Here is a 13,550-nt window from a genome sequence, read left to right as displayed (position 1 = left end):
TACAATTTTTTTTTTTTTTTTTTTTTTTTAAAGAGTTTTAAAAATCTCAGCTGTGTCTGCCTCTCTTACTTGTCCACTCTCCAGTTAGGAACTTCACCTCCTCGTCTGTTAGACCAACCCCTCCCTGGGTGGTTTCCCAGCCCATCTGTACAGGGTATCTGAAGTGCATTTGGCTGAAGCTGGGTCTCCATACTTCACCACCAGCCTGGCAGGACTGATCACCAGCACTCAGCATCTGGAAGACCAAAGTCAAGTTAAAATTTATTGTTCTGTTATTGTTGTTTTTATTGTTCAAACTAAACAGGACGATATTATTGTCTAATGTTTGTCTATCTGCATGTTAATCAATCACATGTTACACTCCATAACCCAGAAATAGCCACACACACACAAGAAAAGAACATGCACACGCATACATACATACCGCACACACTAGTGATGCGCGTGTTGACTCATATTGTGTGGCTGAAGGGCGGGTTGAGTGGGATGAAAAAAAGAAATAGCCACACACACAAGGAGGAAGAACATACACACTTCAAATAGGGCTATGGCACGTCAAGGGAACTGTAGCCTTCTGTTCAGATGTATTCAGTGGAAACGGAAATCTGTTGGTAGGTCTATAACTTCTCACTTAGCCTTAATATGAACTCTTGCAGAACTAAGCATTTCTTGCAGTAAAATGATACACCAAATGGAGACAAAATGTGACTTGGGAACAGGAGTGGAGAAATATGATTTCTTTATTTCTGCATCTTGAGAGAATACATGCTCAGTTATATACCATCAGTAGAAGTGCTATCTTCATCATTAAACAGCATAAAACCTGATAGTATTTCAACCACATTAAAGCCGAACTGCAATCTTATTAGAAAACATATTGGGTTTCATTTTCACAGCTTTCTTTCTCCTTTACAACCGGTCAAATTGATGTCATTTGGACAGCTTTCCTTCTCCTTTACAACCGGTCAAATTGATGTCATTTGGACATTTTGCAAGAAAATCTTTTCCGTTTTTTTTTTGGTAGCGTTATTGTATTGTAATGAAACAGCAGGGAGCAGGTCTCGAACCCTCGACCTTCTAGCCCGAGTCCGGCACGCTATCGATTTCCGCGCTTATAAAACCCAGGGTCATTACATAATTTTCTCGCCGGTCTTTAAACGTCTTCGCTCTGCAAAAGATGACAGAGAACACTTTACAGACGTCAAACTAGATTGAAGCGTTCATTCTATCGATCTATTACATTATTATGTTGATCAAGGGTTTGTTTAGTATTCTAGGTCAACATTTAATGAAAAAAGAGAAGCTACATGCATCTAATTATAGAATAGTCGACTAACAAATAGGCCTACCAAAATGTAGGAAATTATCATTTCAAAATAAATCAGATTTTTTTTTTTTTTTTTTTTTCCTGTCAAAAAAATCGTTCCGCCGTCTTTGACTGGAGTCATAGCGTATTTTCTATATTTGCGGTTGGGGTTGGGTGCGGCCCTCAGACTTTCACTTTATCACATCTAGTCGGGTTGTTGTGGACGGTTATTAAGCAGTGGCGTGCCGTGGGCCTGGGGCCTAGCCTTCAGTGAGGTACTACACAGTCCCACCCGAATTAATCCACCTCTTATTACCATCATTATGCCATGGCTCTATACATTTAGACAGAACGCAGTATAACTAGGCGTTGCGTCACCTTGAAATTGACAAATTGACATTTTTGGGTAAACAGTGTTTAACAGACAATCCAAGTTTGCAAAGCCAGTGTAGCTCCCAAACACCAAATCGATCACTTGCAAATAATAGGCATTCCCAGCAGTACAGTTTGCAGTGCTTTCGGAGCCATAGCGCTCGTAGTTGAAACTTTCAAAGTGGCGAGCGAACGAACCCCTTTCCCGCCTGTGACAGGCTTTTGTGGCGTCGGGCGACCTCTCCTTACAATGTCTAACTTTTTCTTGAAAAGTTCGTCTTGAGAATGGCGTTATAATTATAGTCCTCGACCAATATCGATATCTTTCCTCCTTCCGCCATTGTGGTTGAAAAAACAGCTTAGTAGAACGCGAATTAATTCGTTTATCAAATTCAGTTTCCTAGATCTCATAGACCTGCCCATAGGACCTGCCTCTCAATATTGGTAATCCAATCAAAAGACGTGGACGCACTACGCCTGCTAGCTGGCTCCTGTGTAACACTGGAGCCAGCCAGCAGGCGTACAATAGCCAACTCTAAAGCTGATTGGTTGACACAAAATTTTAATTTCCATTCACTTTAAGCTACAAGCGCCCGCACTGTTGATTCTGAAGGCCCGAGGGCAGATTTTAGACCCCTGGCAACACATGATGGCTGAATATGATTGGATAAAAGATCTAACATAAAGACCAGCCCTCCAAATCTCACCTGGGGCTGGAAGCAGTGCACCAAGAGGAAAGCTATGAAATGAAGAGTATAACTTCTTACTCTGGGGAATAATTTATACATATCTGTGGGAAAATATATTAAAAAAAAGTATATTCTGATGATGTTTAGGCCAGCAGAGAAGGCTTGCAGGCCCTACGGCCCACCACTGGTTATTAGTAATTCCGAGGGGTGTGGGTGAACAACAGCTGACTTGCGCACCACAAACGTACACACATGGAATTTAGTACTCATGAGCAATGGAGGGAGGGAGGATATATTCCCTAAAGATTCAACCATCCTTGTCAGTATGAGTTATCTAAAATACTTGAATCAAATGCACAGTACTAAAATTATTTAAGGTAACACAGAAAAACTAAACTATTAAACTCACTTAATTCCGCATTGTCCAGAGTGTGAATTAGACAGAAGTCAACTTACCAGGTGAAGTCACATACAGAGACTAATGAAGAAAGAAGTAGAACCAATACCAATCTCATTTCATCTACTATCAGACGTCTCCGGATGATAGTATTCCGCTATTCTGTTGACGAGTTGAGATGAAATGTCTCGGACTTTTGCGCAATTTTCGAGAAACTAGATGATTCCAGTATGACTACAAACTGTGTCTTAAATCAGCTAAACCAATAGCCTACGAACCCGCTCCCCTTCTCTCCTCTCTCTCTTCCCTCCATATCCTTGTCGACCCCATCACTCTTAATCATTAGGCTCTACAATTAACTACCTTCACATGTAATTCTGTTTCATCACATCCCTCCGACTCGCAATGAATCATGCACTAACACAGATCGAGTTTCTAATACACGCAACGTAGTGTAGGATATATAAGTCTAAAGATTCAACCATTACGATACCATCAATTGCAAAACTTTAGCCAAAGTTTGCCAAACTTGCGATACGTAACATTAAAATATATTTAGTACAAGAAGGTATAAACGATACTAACATCATATCTAAGAATAAGCTAGGATTCGATGATCAAGGGAGCCATGTGGACAGGAGCATAGTTACCTAGAGAGTCGGTAAACTTTACGGCTAAGCAATACAGAGACATGAAATAGACGTAGCACATTACAATCCCATATCATCTAACATCACTGGAACTGATCTCTACGATTGAAAATATTCTCCATTCTTTAGACATATTGAATCTCAGGCACTCAATATCTCGTCTGGAGTATCAGAAGAACGAGAAGAGAAGAGTATTCTAGACTGGGAGTACAAACCCATACGACCTTGCTCCTCCTACTAGTCTCTCCCCTCCTATCAGTCTCTGTCCCATCTCTACAGTCGTTCGTCGGTGTACTCTTAGGCTCCTGTAGTTCATTCTCTAGTACCAAGACCTCGTCCCGTTACAGTGCAGTATCTATACTACAGGTGTAGTTGTTTAGGTCGTTCGAGGTATGATACTTCTTACGCACTCAACAGGAAATATAAGATGGCACCTAATCAATATTGTAGAGTTCAATAGTAGGACGGTAGAGGTGTGTAGGTAGAGTATCCAGAGGGCTGTACTTTCAACAGTCAAATGCATTTGCAACAGAATCATCCTGCTGTGCCGAATCTTAGAGATGATACAGGAAGAAGATCAGTAGACTAAGGAAGATCGCTTCAGGTGTTGTTAAGGTTTACGAGGAATGTCTTTTCATCAAACAGGAACAGTTGACCAGATTAGGACAGTAGTCTATAAATGGGAGTGTCTTGTCTTTAGGTTAGATGATGGCTCTTCTTCATCAAGAACAGCGAAGTGAAACCACAGATACACGGTATCGTAGGTCTAATAATGGAGTAGTGAGGTTTAGAGTATATGAGGTGTCTTTCATCAACACCAGGAACACATGACCAGAATCAGAGCTACAGTTAAGCATATAATCGCCGAGTGTTGTTTTAGGTTATGCAGTTGTGATCTTTCATCAAACAGGACAGTGACGCAGATCCAGGACAGTAGTCTAATAATCCCGGAGGTTGTTTCATTAGAGCGAGAGCGTGCTCCTTTCATCAAAACAGATACAGCAGTTGACCCACGCATCAGCGACGAGGTAAGTCTATAATCCACAAAGAATCGTTGTTAGTTAAGAGTGCGTCTCACTTGTTCCATAACATGAAGTGACCCACGGATAAGTCTATACATGCAGGTATGTTTGGATAGAGGGTCTTCATTCAAGGTCTGCCAGACATGGACAGTATGTGTTCTATGACATGGGTTTTCAGGTTATGCTAACACAACACAGGAAGCTTAAGCTACCACGTGTCAGGACACTAGTCTATATCGATGTTAGTTCAACAGGCCAGGTCACTGGTGACAATCAGGGAGTCGAAGCATTGGGTTATTAGAATCATCATAGCAACGAACATATACGGCCTATACGTTCGTGGCTGCCATGCGGTACCGTTCTGGTTGATTGTCCGTTCTTCTCACGCTAGGACTAGGTAGCATATGGTCGACCTATGTCCACGTTGGCAGCCTCGGCGTTCGTTGACAATAAGGGCTTTCAGAGTCTCAAGCCACGTACCGAGTATTTTCTCTTGGATGATGTTCACTCATGTTCACACGTCTCTAGCTACAGCTAATAATGTCGATAGTAATCTTAAACGGAGGCCAGGCGGTTCTTTGCTACTTCAACAATGCTAGATTGAGTACTTCTGCTAAATTGAAGTTAGGTGCCTAAACTGATATAACAAATAGTTATCTTTGTAGGCGCCAGAAACACACAAAGCAGCTGTTTACATTGTGTCTAGTGTTGTAAGTGGTTTTCAATCATTAATATAACCTCTGTTGTTGATTTGAGGTTGGAACTTACTCACGATCCAAGAGAGCCACAGACACATAACACAAGATTTGCTACACAGTAACTCCATAAACCCAAAAACTCAGTACACTCCCAGAACCCAGACAGCAAGAACTCCAGGGACATGTCCAGAACTCAGAACACCAAGAATACACGACTCAGAGAACACCGAACACCAGAACCCGAAACCCAGGAACTCCAGTAATCGTCCAGAACATCCCCACAACTCGGACGTCAATCATCCAGCAGCTACCTATATGGAATGCAAGTCCACTCCAGAAGACATGCTTTGCGATGCACTATATAGTAATACGTGATCATGGTCCAAAAACACCGCCTGTCTTCGTGGACACTGGCCTGTCTCCTCTGTGAGAGCACGAAGCTTTAAGAACATTGGATCTCAGCCGATGTCAAATCAAATCATCACCTAGACTAGAATTGACTTCCGGGTTGCAGCGAGCGGTCGATTCGCACTTTGGTCCGCAGGTAGTAAAACTTTTCATTACATTTCATACATCTCATTATAGTACAACGGTTTGATTTGTCTAATCTTAGCAATTTCTTCTTTAGCTAGCTACATAGCCGTCTTTGTATCAAAGATAATTGCGTAAATTATCGTATTCGTCGTCCTAACGTAGTCTACACTGCTATCTGCCCAGCAGCTAGCCAGCTTAGCAAACGTCCACCGTCTACCGAATAGCAGCACTGTAGAACTATTACACTCAACGGAACGACTTGATTAGTGTAGTGTCAGCTAGCTACATAGTTGTCTTTGCGGCCTTCGTATCCAAGATAATTGTGTAGTTTAGAGTGTGTAGTTTAAGAGTGATTACCTTAATTTACGCGAGGGTAGCTAGCCAGGCTACCTGTCGTCCTTAACGTAGGAGACACTGCTAGCGCGCTACCTGTCGTCCTTAACGTAGGAGACACTGCTAGCTAGCCAGCTACCTGTCGTCCTTAACGGTAGGAGACACTGCTAGCTAGCCAGCTACCTGTCGTCCTTAACGTAGAGCACTGCTAGCTAGCCAGCTACTGTCGTCCTTAACGTAGGAGACACTGCTAGCCCTATCTGTCGTCCTTAACTGTAGGAGACACTGCTAGCCAGCTATCTGTCGTCCTTAACGTAGGAGGACACTGCTAGCTAGCCAGCTATCTGTCGTCCTTAACGTAGGAGACACTGCTAGCTAGCCAACAGCTAGCCAACGTCTACCCGAGGTTAGCTAGCCAGCTACTTGTCGTCCTTAACGTAGGAGACACTGCTAGCTAGCCAACAGCTAGCCAACGTCTACCGATAGAACTTCCGCACTCAACAACCCGGTCGCATTCCGCTTCGCTCCACAGGTAGTATCACATTTTCATTTCATTCATTACAGTACAACGGTTTGATTTGTTTGATCGTAGCTAGCTACATAGCTAGCTACATAGCCGTCTTTGTATCAAAGATAATTGTGTAGTCTAGATGCGATTTTCTAGGTTAGCTAGCCAGCTATTGTCGTTCTTTAACGCAACGTAACGTAATCAACACTGCTAGCTAGCCAGCTAGCCCCCGAATAGCAGCACTGTAGAAACTATTACACTCAACGGAACGACTTGATTAGTGTAGTGTCAACAACGCAGCCACTGCCAGCTAGCCTACAAAGTCAACAACGCAGCCACTGCCAGCTAGCCTACTTCAGCAGTCTGTATCATCTTAATCATTTTAGTCAATTAAGATTCTTGCTACGTAAGCTTAACTTTCCTGAACATTCGAGACGTGTAGTCCACTTGTCATTCCAATCTCCTTTGCATTAGCGTAGTTCTCTTCAGAGAGAGAGCGACAGAGCGAGAATGGGGGAGAAAGATTCATGGGAGATAGAGATGACAAACAAGTTGATTAGTAAGAGAATATGAAGTGACAACATCAGTCAACGTCATGACTCGTCTGGTTTCTAACTAACGGTTGTACTAAATGTGTGGAGACAGCGAACCAGATGGACTCACAGTGCACGTTGATGTTGAGGCGGTCTGATTCCATTACAGGAGGAGGTTGGGGTCCCTCTGGTCCCAGATCCAACATGGCTGAACACCACAACTGGGCCCCGTCATCATCTCTACTAGGGGTGAAGTCCAGGGTATAGTTCCCATTCCCTGGTGTCTTGATGTTGTCCTTGGGTTTCTGTTGTGTGTCTAATTCTGTCTGTTCACCAGTGGTATTGACTTTGTAGAAGGTCACCCTGAGACTCCCAATAGGAACAATGTTCTGGACAAGACACTGTAGCAGGTACTGATCCCCCTCAACCATCGGATCAGGGGACTTCCTATAGCTGAAGGAGACACTGTCTGGAAGCTCTGTGGAGGAATGGAAACACAGTGATTTAACAGTGCAGAGCCATACTAAGAATACATTCAGAAACACCAGAGAAGATAAGAGAGAGAGAGGTCACTCACTATAAACTGTGATGTCCAGCTCTTTCGCACACTGGCCTCCGTCTGTGAAGCACTTAGGTTTGTTATTCCAGTCAGTCACACTGTCAAATCAAATTAAATATTTAAAGTGCATTTAATATAAATCAATGAAAATAAAAAACAGAAGGTAATACAAGAGATGAATAAATGTCTAAAATAACAGTAACACCATTCATTAAAGACCATTGAAGGTAATACACAGTAACACCATTCATTAAAGACCATTGAAGGTAATAAACAGTAACACCATCCATTAAAGACCATTGAAGGTAATAAACAGTAACACCATCCATTAAAGACCATTGAAGGTAATAAACAGTAACACCATTCATTAAAGGCCATTGAAGGTAATAAACAGTAACACCATTCATTAAAGACCATTGAAGGTAATAAACAGTAACACCATTCATTAAAGGCCATTGAAGGTAATAAACAGTAACACCATTCATTAAAGGCCATTGAAGGTAATAAACAGTAACACCATCCATTAAAGGCCATTGAAGCTAAATAACATGAAAGTCAAGCCAAGTTAAAATTGTGTTTTTTTAAAGAGTTTTAAAAGTCTTCAGCTGCTTCTCACAAAAAGCCACGTTTCTGGTGGTAGAAACCGTGTATCAGTCGCGTCACATCAGTAGTCTCACTATATAATTGGTGAGGATCGCAAACGGAACATGCCATCTCGCCAGAGTCGTCTACGATAACTATGGTGGTGAACGGCACATTGCGTCTCTGAGTAGGTCATCGTCCTGGTTGGGGAAAACGGACTAGTCTATCCAAGTATCGTAGCTACTATATAGGTGGTGAAGACTTGCACAGGCTCTCTCCCAGTCTCATATTGAGAGTAAGAGTAGTCGACGTTAATATATGATGCTGATTGGGTGAACGGAACAGTCGCTCTCAAGGTGGTTGATCTTGTCGCTCCAATCCATGTCTATTAAACGTCACTTGCTAAACAGCCCCATCATTCCGCATGCAGCCTAGTACCTAGGGGTACTCACTTGCACTGGCTCTTAGCTTGCGCGGTCCAGGAGCCATGCTGGTGTGGTCTGTTTCTATAGTTGGCATAAGTATCTATCTCTTCAAGTTCTGATTGACTACTCTCTCCAGAGGTGTAGCACAGGTGTAAAAGCAGGGTCTCCTGATTAGAGGGGAAAACATGGGGAAAAAAAGCAGTTGGAACTGCTTCGAGACTCAGAGGTTGCGTTGAGGCGGCCTATAGTAATTGCCAACCTGACCTCAGAAAGATACATGCTGCGTGGGGCTAAATAAGTCCGAATTTCTTATAGCCTAATTTGTCGAGAACATCAAATGACAGAAACATGTTTTAGATGTAATTGCGAACACTAGGCCATATGCATATAAACACATATATCTGCTCGTGGCGCATGCCTTACAAAAGACATAATGTAATCAGTAGCAACAAATATCAACAATATAACTTCAATAAAATATATGCAATGTTTGGATAAAGGCTCCAAGAGACCAGACCGTGACTGGGAGTTAAATAGGCCTCATATGTTACTATCAATGAAAGCACATTCACCTTAGACTTCACAGTACACAGCAACAATTTCTTGTCTTATTTTTCAGGAACCTCCCACAATGACTTTCCAACATGTCAGATTCAATTTAACTCCTGATGACAATTTTTGTGGCTGACTTTATCTCTTTGTAAGTCTGTTTTGCAAAACTCTTGTAATCTTTTTCTCTCTCTTGTCAGATCTTCAATCAACTCCTGCGCGTGCAGATTCACTTCTCTGTTTAGCCTCACCGGAGAGAGCTGCGGGTCACAACTCATGCGTTACCAATTGGAGACACTGTGGTAAATGGTGAGAATTAAATCAAATAGCCTGTGCTTTTCCGGGTGTCAGAGTGAGAAGCATCCATATGTCGTCTTTCATTCTGGTTTCTTGTTTGATAAAGCAGCACCCTAACCTAACTACACCTTGATTATAGACTACCGTTCCTTGATTCTGGGGTCACTGTTCCTTGTTTGATAAAAGACACTCTACGTTAACAACACTTTGATTACCAGACACTGTTTATTCGGTCCCTATCTTCTCTCTCTCTGTTTTCTATCTCTCAGAAGATTGGGCATCAGGTTCAACGGATAATTAATGTTCTATGGACGAATGGCGATGAAATGTTTGGTTTGACTTGTGGTTGATATACGTCTTGCCCTCCTGCCTCACCTCTTACTCTCCACCCCTGCCCTCTATCCTCTGATCCTATTTGTCCATACAATAATCTATACTCTCTAATTATTTTTTGGGTGCGCGTGCAACTGAGTTCTCGCGCTCGGAGTTTCGTGGACCGAAGACATACAGACTACCACTGAGCTGTAGATAATAGAATAGAAGAGAGACGCGAAGGCAGAGATGAGACACGGAAAGGAAGAGGACAGAGAGAGAATGAGGAACGAGAGAGGAGACGATGAGGGAATCGGTGGTTGGGGTGTTTTCACGAGTAAACGAATACTTTCACTTTTCAACGGTCTTCTGAAGCGGTCAAGTTGCGAGCACCCATTTTCATCTCAAACTCGTCGCAACAGAAATAGCAGGAATACTTTCATCGACGAGAACGTTCGTTGATAGTTAGATTGGGAAATTGGAAGGAGTGTGTAATTGACACTCCTCATTCGTTCCTGCATGCTTGATCTCTTGTATTGTGAACTCACACGGATAAGTTAGAAGGCACTTCTTTCTCAGTCTAATTCACAAGCTCCTGTGACAAATGCGTGCACAATAAGTTGAGTTTTAATAGTTTAGGTATTTTTATAGTTTAGGTAAGTTTTGTTACCACTCAAATTATGAGTTGGAGATTGTAATTAGTCTTAATGTCTTTTCATTCATTGTCTCTCGTATTTGCTGACTTCACGGTAAGTTTGTTACGCTCACACTCAAATTATTTACTTTAAGCATAAACCTGGTGCCCTATGAGTTCAAGTAATTTTCGACTAAACTAACTGACTGACAGTGAGTGGTTTGAATGCTAGGAATATAAGTGTCATCCTCTTTGCTCAAAGTGACGTACAAATTCCATGCTGTCGTGGTTGGTGTTAGTGGTGGCCGCAGCCGGGCAGCTGTTTGTGTCACGCAGCACGGGCGCCTCGGAATTAGCGAATAACGCACGGTGCCACAACAACCAGAAAACTTAGATGTGTATAAAGAAGTCGAGACGTCTTGAGGGCCGACACCCAACCGAACTTACAGAAAATATGCAATAGGCATACAGTCAAAGACGGAGGATAACGATTTTTTGACAAGGGGGAAGTAGGATTTTTTTTTACGTCGCTTGCAATTATAGATATTAGAACTCGATAATTTCCTCACTTTTGTGTAGGCCTATTTGGTTAGTCGAACTATCTATAAGTAGAATGCATGAGCTTACTCTTGTGTCATGTTAAATGTCTGACCATAGTAATACTAATAAAACGCCCTTGCTGAATAAATACGGACCTTGATCATACAGAAAATATGTAACCTAGATTCGTATCGTGAGAATGACGCTGTCAAATAGTTGACGGCTCTTCAAATTCTCTGTCATCTATATGCAGAGCAATAGAGAACGTTTAGGGACCCGCAGGGGGGAGAAAAATAGAGCAATGAACGACGCTGTTAGCGGACCGGGAGAAATCCAATGCGCCAACGACGTTAGCGGACCGGGGAGAAATAATGATAGACGTTAGGGATCCGGGAGAAATTACATGACGCAGACTTCAGGGACGGGAGCAAAATACAATGAAGAACTTTAGGGACCGGCGGAGAAAAATATCAATGACGCAAGACTTTAGGGACGGTGGAGAAAATACAATGAAGACGGTTTAGGGACGGGAGAAAATACAATACGCAAAAGCCGTTCAGGCGTACGGGGAGAAAATTACAGTACGCAAAGACGCTTAGGGACGCGGGAGAAAATACATGAAGACGTTTAGGGACGGGAGAAATACAATGAAACGTTTTAGGGACGGAGAAATAAATGACGCAAAGAGTGTCAGGGACCGGCGGAGAGAAATTACAATGACGTACGTTCAGGGACCGGTGGAAAATCCAATGACGCAAAGGACGTTCAGGGACGGGAGAAAATACAATACGCAAGACTTCAGGGACCGGGGAGAAAATACAATGACGCAAAGACGTGTTAGGACAGGGAGAGAAAATACATGCAAGACGCAACGCCGTTCAGGGACCGAGGAGAAAATACGAATGACGCAAAGACGTCATGAACCCGGGAGAAATTACAAAGACGCAAAGATCGTTCAGGGACCGGGGAGAATACAAATGACGCAAAAAACGGAAAAGATTTTCTGTGCAAAATGCCAATGACATCAATTTGACGGTTGTAAAGGAGAAAGGAAAGCTGTCCAAATGACATCAATTTGACCGGTTGTAAAGGAGAAAGAAAGCTGTGAAAATGACCCAATTATGTTTCTAATAAGATTGCAGTTCGGCTTTCATCATTAGTGGTTGAAATACTATCAGGTTTATTGCGTTTAATGATGAAGATAGACATCTACGTGTGGTATCTGAGCATTGTATTCTCTCAAGATGCAGAAATAAAGAAATCATATTTCCCACCTGTTCCAATCCACATTTTGTCTCATTTGGTGTATCATTTTACTCGCAAGAAATGCTTAGTTCTGCAGAAGTTCATATTAAGGCTAAGTGAGAAGTTATAGACCTACCAACAGATTTCGTTTCCATGAATACATCTGAACGAAGGCTACAGTTCCCTTGACGTGCCATAGCCCATTTGAAGTCCGTCTTGTGACTGTCGCGAATTTATATTAGCGCCTCCCAATCTATCCACACTTCTTTTACTACTTATTTCGACATTAACTTTTCTGGACGTGTTTTCTTTATTTCCAATTGCCCTTCGAGCATTTTTTGTTTATTGAATTCAAACGTCGAAATGTCTTTTTGCCGCTCCGTGGATTGACGTTAACATTTGCTGCCAAAACGAGCATTATTTGGCGCTTGTCAGTTTATGCTATTTGTTCGCGCGTGCAGATTAAGCTCCAAAAGTGCTAGGCTTATACGCGCTATACAGATAGCTAAAAAATGATAGAAACCTAATTTAAGCCTGTCATAAAATTGCACAAAATGATACATTTATGATTTTTTTAAGATATACTTTCTCTTTTTTCACCCGCCCTTCAACACTTCAGCGACACAGGTATGTAATGACCCTATTGAGTCACCCCCCTTCAATCCACACTCTAATATGTAATATTGCCTATGAGTCAGCCACACTTACAACCTTTCAGCACAAATATGTAATTGACCTATCTGGAGTCAAGCGCCGTCCCTTCAACCAGACAATATGTAATGCCTGATGAGTCACCCCCTTTCAGCACTACAATATTGTAAGACCCTATGAGTCACTCCACCCTTCAACCAAAAATATGTAATGACCCTAATGAGTCAAGCACACGCATCACTCACTATGTGTCGTCGGTTTGTGTAGTGCGTGGCAATGTTCTTCTTTTGTGTGTGTCATATCGGATCCCTTCAGACATGTGAGTCTCGGTTTCCTCAGCTTGTGTCGTGTGTGTATGATGAGTGTGCATGTTCTTCTCTCTTGTGTGTGTGTGCTATTTCTGGGTTATTGAGGTGTACATGTGTTGATTAACTGCAGATAGACAACATTAGACAATAATATCGTCTGTTTTGTTGTGAAACAATAAATCAACAATAACAGAACAATAAAGTTTTAACTGACTTTCTCTTCAGATGCTGAGTGCCTGTGGATCAGTCCTCGCAGGCTGGTGGTGAAGTATGGAGACCCAGCTTCAGCCAAATGCACTTCAGATACCTGTACAGAGTGGCTGGGAACCACCCAGGGGGTGGGTCTAACAGACAGAGGTGAAGTTCTTAAACTGAGGTGGACAGTTAAGAGAGGCAGACACAGCTG

At 42.3% G+C, this 13,550-nt stretch overlaps 1 protein-coding gene across 3 annotated transcripts in view; it reads right to left on the bottom strand.

Moving 5' to 3' along the window:
- LOC112074693 (cell adhesion molecule 4) overlaps positions 1 to 13,550 on the bottom strand; it is a 55,245-nt gene that overhangs the window by 18,111 nt on the left and 23,584 nt on the right. Inside the window, exons 3-4 of one of the 3 annotated variants that reach the window (XM_024141813.2) lie at positions 7,620 to 7,699; positions 7,173 to 7,520 (exon numbers count right to left, since the gene is read on the bottom strand). The exons of 1 other annotated variant lie outside the window; for it this stretch is intronic. In XM_024141813.2, coding sequence (XP_023997581.2) covers positions 7,173 to 7,520; positions 7,620 to 7,699 — 428 coding nt within the window. Of the gene's footprint in view, positions 1 to 69; positions 226 to 7,172; positions 7,521 to 7,619; positions 7,700 to 13,550 lie in introns of all 3 variants that reach the window. One more of the 3 variants, XM_070440630.1, reaches the window with a different exon arrangement.

This window comes from Salvelinus sp. IW2-2015, unplaced genomic scaffold (assembly GCF_002910315.2).
Source record: "Salvelinus sp. IW2-2015 unplaced genomic scaffold, ASM291031v2 Un_scaffold2763, whole genome shotgun sequence".
NCBI lineage: Eukaryota > Metazoa > Chordata > Actinopteri > Salmoniformes > Salmonidae > Salvelinus > Salvelinus sp. IW2-2015.
The sequence above is the reverse complement of the archived record's forward strand: the minus strand, read 5'-3'. Positions and strand labels throughout refer to the sequence as shown.